Source organism: Triticum aestivum, chromosome 2D (genome assembly GCF_018294505.1).
Source record: "Triticum aestivum cultivar Chinese Spring chromosome 2D, IWGSC CS RefSeq v2.1, whole genome shotgun sequence".
Lineage (NCBI taxonomy): Eukaryota > Viridiplantae > Streptophyta > Magnoliopsida > Poales > Poaceae > Triticum > Triticum aestivum.
In genome coordinates, this window is record NC_057799.1 from 400,947,880 (window position 1) to 400,954,606 (window position 6,727).

The following is a 6,727-nucleotide window of genomic DNA, read 5'->3' on the forward strand; positions in this document are numbered from 1 at the left end:
TCGCAAAAATTAAGGCGTCTGATCTGAGACAATGTCTGTCATGAGTATACAAGATAGTGTGCAGTGCTAGTAATCTGTTCACTCTGTATACAGGAGTTCCCTAGGACAAGGCGCTACCAACGGCGATTGGTCATGTAAATCCGGAAGAGTTGAACTGATCATGATAAACCCTTGAAGCAACAAGGAGGCAGCTAGGTAGTTTAATTAGTTAACCAGAACTGGGAATGTAAAGAGTTCAAAATTACTCTAGATTTATCAAAGAGACAAGTTATTCAAGGGCCGCACATTTAGTCATTTACAGGCAAGAACTAGTAGATTACTGCAAACAGTTCAATAAAAGGCTTCTGATCAGTGTAGGTAATAATCCATGCATGGAGATACCTAAAGATCGAGTACAGTTTCAAGCCCCAGCCAACAACAATAATTAACCTGATAAGCGATAGCAGAAACACACACAAGAAATGACGCGCAGAAATGAAACAAATGGAAGAGGGGAACTTCAAGCCGCTCGGGCCAAGCTAGCTAGCCCATGCTCCTGCATCGAGCGATCATAGCTTCAGGGACAGGTCAATCATCTCATCCGCAAGCTCTTCGTTGCCTCTTGCCGCACCGGACGAGGCTGCTCCCGAGCCCTGCTGGCGATGAGGAGGGTAGACCCTCCCTCCTCCCCACGCGTCGGCGGCGTCAGGGTCCGCTAGGCGCAGCGGAGCGCTGTCGTCATCGACGGCGGCCTTACCTTGCTCTCCTGCTGCCGCCAACGACAGCGCGGTGGTGGCGTCCCGGCCTCGCCTGGCCAGGTTGCGCTGGACTTTGTGCGCGTTCTGGTGGCCGCCGAGAGCCTGAGAGCTCCTGAACTTCCTGGGGCAGTAGCAGCAGGCGAACACCGCCTGGAACCTCGGCGGCGACGAAGGCGACCGCTGCAGTGACAAGCTGAGGTTGAGCCCCTCCTCCCTGTCCATCCCCCTCCCCATCCCCATCCCCATCCCCCTCCCCATGTCCATGTCGCGACCGGCGCCGGTCGACAGGCTAGCTACCTCAGGTACAAGAGAGAACCCACAAATGAGACTGGAAGTGGATATACACAATGTGGCAATCAATCAGGCAGCTCCCTCCCCCGGAGAGGTGCCATAATATTATGGCGCGGCCGGGGGTGGATGTGGGGCTGCCCTGTCGGAGAGCAAGCCAAACAGTGGAGACTCCATGGACACATTGTTGGAACCGCAGCCCTCTCTCACACACGGCTAAAGGTAGAAGAAGACACAAGACACAAGAAATTTCGGGCCGGCGCACAAACGCCGCCATGGACGCACGAACGCCCCAATCCTTTTCCTCTTTACAGTGGCTACATGGCTACCCTCGGCTCCACACCGGCGCAACTCGATCAATATACGGAGGAGGGTTTTTTATACCCGTGCACACACACCACACGGCTGGCACACCCGGCAACTAACTCACGCACTAAGCTAACCACTACATGCAGGATTCATATCCATGCATGACCACATGACCCGCCGGGCTAGCCCATGCATGACCACATGACCCGCCGGGCCAACCATCTAGCTAGCTTGCAACTAACTCCCTCCAGCCGCGCGCACGCCGCACCTGACTCCAACAGATCGCAACGGCTCCCCGCATGCAGCTCCTCCACTTCACGAACGCAACCACGGGCTCACGCTGGGGGACACACACGCTACGGACTCAATCTGGTCATCTTCATGCCAGTCGCCATGGCCGTGTGCATGGCTTATTGCCATCACTCACCCCCTAAGCCATGACATCGTCGTCGTCGGAGTTGTTGCACCTCCCGTCATCGATCTCGCCACGACCGTGACCCAGTCCGCGGACCCGACCTGGCGCAACGACGCCGGTCGCATCGTGCTCCGTCACGACTCCGGCGACACACGCCGAGCTCCTTCTCCGCCGGCGACACATGCCTGGCGTCCCTCGGCGCCCCGCATGTCTCGCGCGCACCCGACGCGCCCGACCGCAATAGTGCGTCCCGCATGTCCCGCGCGCATCCGACGCGCCCGACGAGCCCGACCACACCAGTGCGTCCCGCACGTCCCGCGCGCATCCGACGCGCTCGACGAGTCCGACTGCACCAAACGCTCACCGCGCGCCCGCGGTCCCGACACGTCCAGTGCGCACCCATAACACGCACCGGTCGCGCCCGGCTCGCCGCCACGGCTTATTGCCCTGCACCGCCGCGGCCTCCATGCCGCCATGTAGTGCCTCCACGCCATGCTGCGCCCCTGCGCCACCACGCAGCGCCTCGCCGGCCTCCGCGGTCGCCGCACGTACGACGTCACCGCCCGCCGCCTCCGCCACGCACCATGACAGCCACAACGCCGCCCACCTCCTTGGGCCCACACACGGCCCGGAGCTCCGTCGTGCAGCCACCGGCGAGCGCCGCCATCGCTGCCACGCCTCCGTCACGGCAAGCACGCCCAAGACACTAAGCTCATGATACCAATTGTTGGAACCGCAGCCTCCTCTCTCACACACGGCTAAAGGTAGAAGAAGACACAAGACACAAGAAATTTCGGGCCGGCGCACAAACGCCGCCATGGACGCACGAACGCCCCAATCCTTTTCCTCTTTACAGTGGCTACATGGCTACCCTCGGCTCCACACCGGCGCAACTCGATCAATATACGGAGGAGGGTTTTTTATACCCGTGCACACACACCACACGGCTGGCACACCCGGCAACTAACTCACGCACTAAGCTAACCACTACATGCAGGATTCATATCCATGCATGACCACATGACCCGCCGGGCTAGCCCATGCATGACCACATGACCCGCCGGGCCAACCATCTAGCTAGCTTGCAACTAACTCCCTCCAGCCGCGCGCACGCCGCACCTGACTCCAACAGATCGCAACGGCTCCCCGCATGCAGCTCCTCCACTTCACGAACGCAACCACGGGCTCACGCTGGGGGACACACACGCTACGGACTCAATCTGGTCATCTTCATGCCAGTCGCCATGGCCGTGTGCATGGCTTATTGCCATCACACATATTTGCAGTAAAAACCAACTATGAAACTGACGGCACTCAACGCAACGGCCGGCGCCTGAGCCTGACTGCCTGAGACGCTGCGTCCTGCACTCCTGCTGCATGCATGCTTGCCGAGGATGGTTAATCCGCGCCTCTCTTTCCTGGCCTGTTGCCTGGTCAGTGCTCTCGCGATCAATGACCACCCTACACATCTACTACTGATCTACATGTCCCCGTGCCGTTTCCGCCTTATAGCTAGCTTTCACCTCGGAACTGTTCGATGTGTATGTGCATGGCACTGTGCTGGCTGCGCTCCTATGCAGTTGCGGTGCAGCAAGGGTCCAAGGGCCAACACGGGTAGGCTTTCATAGCCACAGACATGGCCGATGTCCTATTAGGAATGCACTAGATCAACCTACATAGCTAACGTTGGTATGTACTGGGTACACAGCCCAGCAAAAGCCAAGCCCCAGATCGAACCATGTAGAGATATGCATCATTGCATGCGTATCTATGGTCCCTGTCTCCTCGGACATGTTTTTGAAGAGATCACTATGCATGTTTTAATGGAATACATAGTGTTTTTTCGGGTCTCAGCGTCAGGCATGTAATAGTGTGTCACGTAGGATAAATGCTGAAGTGAAGGAGAGAAACTAGAAAAAAATTGACTTCTCTTAATTAAGAGATTTTTGTTTTGTAAATTCTCTTAATTAATAGATCATCTCTTAGAAATGGTATCTCTCACCACATAATTAGATACATCTAGTTTACAAGACAGCTTTATATGTATTCCATGTCATAGAAAGGGAATAAAATATATTAATATTATACACAGTGGATTGTCTCTTAGTGTTACCTTTAACATTGACTGTTATTGGGCAACTGAAGCTAAAACTCAAAAGCATGTGAATAAGAGAAGACATCTTGTACAATTGATGCGAGGTCAAGGCACATCATCAAGCTTGTAGGTATAGCAACAGAGGTCACCAAGAAGGTAGCTTTGGGTTGGTTCATAATTCCATATATTTTGTTTTGTTATTTTCTGTTGAATAATATAATAAAAATGAATGTGTGCAACCTTGAATGCAGAGGCCGGGGGTTCAAACCTCCTTTTCTAAAAATGATCTTATACAACTGAATGAAATGCCTTATCTTTTTTCTTAAGAGATCATCTCTTAGCTATGATAAGTCAATGGTCTTGTTTATCTCTTTTCCACCTCACATATTATTCTACATGACAATCTCTCTAGAATAAAATATTCCAAGAACACATGAGAGTTAAATGAGGTCACCAACCACCATGGGAGTGGTTTTTCTACCATGCATATGGGAAACCCCGTGCATAGATCCGACATCCCCGAAAAGTCCATTCTGCACCCGAGCTCATATGCTCCTGCATGAACAGTAAAATCCAAAAAAAATCAAAAAAAATTCCAAAAATTCCAAAAAAAATTTTAGAGAAACATTGACAAAAGTTTTAAGTGCCTGCAAAAATTCGTCATGAAATCACATTCCTGTAAGGCGTGGCAAAAAAAACAAATTCAGTGCTTCAAAATGCGTTTGAAATAGCTTTTTTCAAAGTACTGTTTTTGTTTTTTTTGCCACGCCTTCTAGGAATGTGATTTCATGACGAATTTTTGCAGGCACTTAGAACTTTTGTCAATGTTTCTCTCAAAAAAAATTGAAATTTTTTGAATTTTTTTCGATTTTACTGTTCACCTGAGCTCATTTGAGCTCGGGTGCAGATTATGTTGGAGATCGTAGCAGAAATTTAAAAATTTTCTACGCATCACCAAGATAATTCTATGGAGTCATCTAGCAACGAGAGAGATGAGTGCATCTACATACCCTTGTAGATCGTGAGCGGAAGCGTTCAAGTGAACGGGGAGTCGTACTCGTCGTGATCCAAATCACCGATGACCGAGCGCCGAACGGACGGCACCTCCGCGTTCAACACACGTACGGTTGGGGAAGACGTCTCCTCCTTCTTGATCCAGCAAGGGGGAAGGAGAGGTTGATGGAGATCCAGCAGCACGACGGCGTGGTGGTGGAAGTAGCGGGAGCTCGGCAGGGCTTTGCCAAGCTCAGCGAGAGGGAGAGGTGTTACGGGAGGGAGAGGGAGGCGCCAGGGGCTGTGGTACGGCTGCCCTCCCTCCCCTCCACTATATATAGGGGCCCTGGGGGGGGCGCCGGCCCCTGGGAGATCCAATCTCCAGGGGGGGCGGCGGCCAAAGGGGGTGGCTTGCCCCCCAAGCCAAGTGGGGCGCCCCCACCCCTAGGGTTTCCAACCCTAGGCGCAGGGGGAGGCCCAAGGGGGGCGCCCCAGCCCACTAGGGGCTGGTTCCCTTCCCACTTCAGCCCATGGGGCCCTCCGGGACAGGTGGTCCCACCCGGTGGACCCCCGGGACCCTTCCGGTGGTCCCGGTATAATACCGGTGACCCCCGAAACTTTCCCGGTGGCCGAAACTGGACTTCCTATATATAATTCTTCACCTTCGGACCATTCCGGAACTCCTCGTGACGTCCGGGATCTCATCCGGGACTCCGAACAACTTTCGGGTTACCGCATACTAGTATCTCTACAACCCTAGCGTCACCGAACCTTAAGTGTGTAGACCCTACGGGTTCGGGAGACATGCAGACATGACCGAGACGACTCTCCGGTCAATAACCAACAGCGGGATCTGGATACCCATGTTGGCTCCCACATGTTCCACGATGATCTCATCGGATGAACCACGATGTCGAGGATTCAATCAATCCCGTATACAATTCCCTTTGTCAATCGGTACGTTACTTGCCCGAGATTCGATCGTCGGTATCCCAATACCTTGTTCAATCTCGTTACCGGCAAGTCACTTTACTCGTACCGTAATGCATGATCCCGTGACCAACCACTTGGTCACTTTGAGCTCATTATGATGATGCATTACTGAGTGGGCCCAGAGATACCTCTCCGTCATACGGAGTGACAAATCCCAGTCTCGATCCGTGTCAACCCAACAGACACTTTCAGAGATACCTGTAGTGTACCTTTATAGTCACCCAGTTACGTTGTGACGTTTGGTACACCCAAAGCACTCCTACGGCATCCGGGAGTTACACGATCTCATGGTCTAAGGAAATGATACTTGACATTGGAAAAGCTCTAGCAAACGAACTACACGATCTTTGTGCTATGCTTAGGATTGGGTCTTGTCCATCACATCATTCTCCTAATGATGTGATCCCGTTATCAATGACATCCAATGTCCATAGTCAGGAAACCATGACTATCTGTTGATCAACGAGCTAGTCAACTAGAGGCTCACTAGGGACATGTTGTGGTCTATGTATTCACACATGTATTACGATTTCCGGATAACACAATTATAGCATGAACAATAGACAATTATCATGAACAAGGAAATATAATAATAACCATTTTATTATTGCCTCTAGGGCATATTTCCAACAGTCTCCCACTTGCACTAGAGTCAATAATCTAGTTACATTGTGATGAATCGAACACCCATAGAGTTCTGGTGTTGATCATGTTTTGCTCTAGGGAGAGGTTTAGTCAACGGATCTGCTACATTCAGGTCCGTATGTACTTTACAGATATCTATGTCTCCATTTTGAACATTTTCACGAATGGAGTTGAAGCAACGCTTGATATGCCTGGTCTTCCTGTGAAACCTGGGCTCCTTGGCAAGGGCAATAGCTCCAGTGTTGTCACAGA

At 52.0% G+C, this 6,727-nt stretch overlaps 1 protein-coding gene across 1 annotated transcript; it reads right to left on the reverse strand.

The window, feature by feature from the left end:
• Positions 1-330: 330 nt before the first annotated feature.
• LOC123053406 (zinc finger protein GIS3) lies at positions 331-3,017 on the reverse strand. The gene has a single exon (XM_044476882.1). It carries the CDS (start codon positions 999-1,001, stop codon positions 549-551), a length of 453 nt encoding a protein of 150 aa, XP_044332817.1. The 5' UTR covers positions 1,002-3,017; the 3' UTR covers positions 331-548.
• Positions 3,018-6,727: the final 3,710 nt, after the last annotated feature.

What these genes read in the sequence shown, in the direction of transcription:
- LOC123053406 (XM_044476882.1), bottom strand. Translation starts at nt 1,001, where the DNA reads ATGGACATGGGGAGGGGGATGGGGATGGGGATGGGGAGGGGGATGGAC.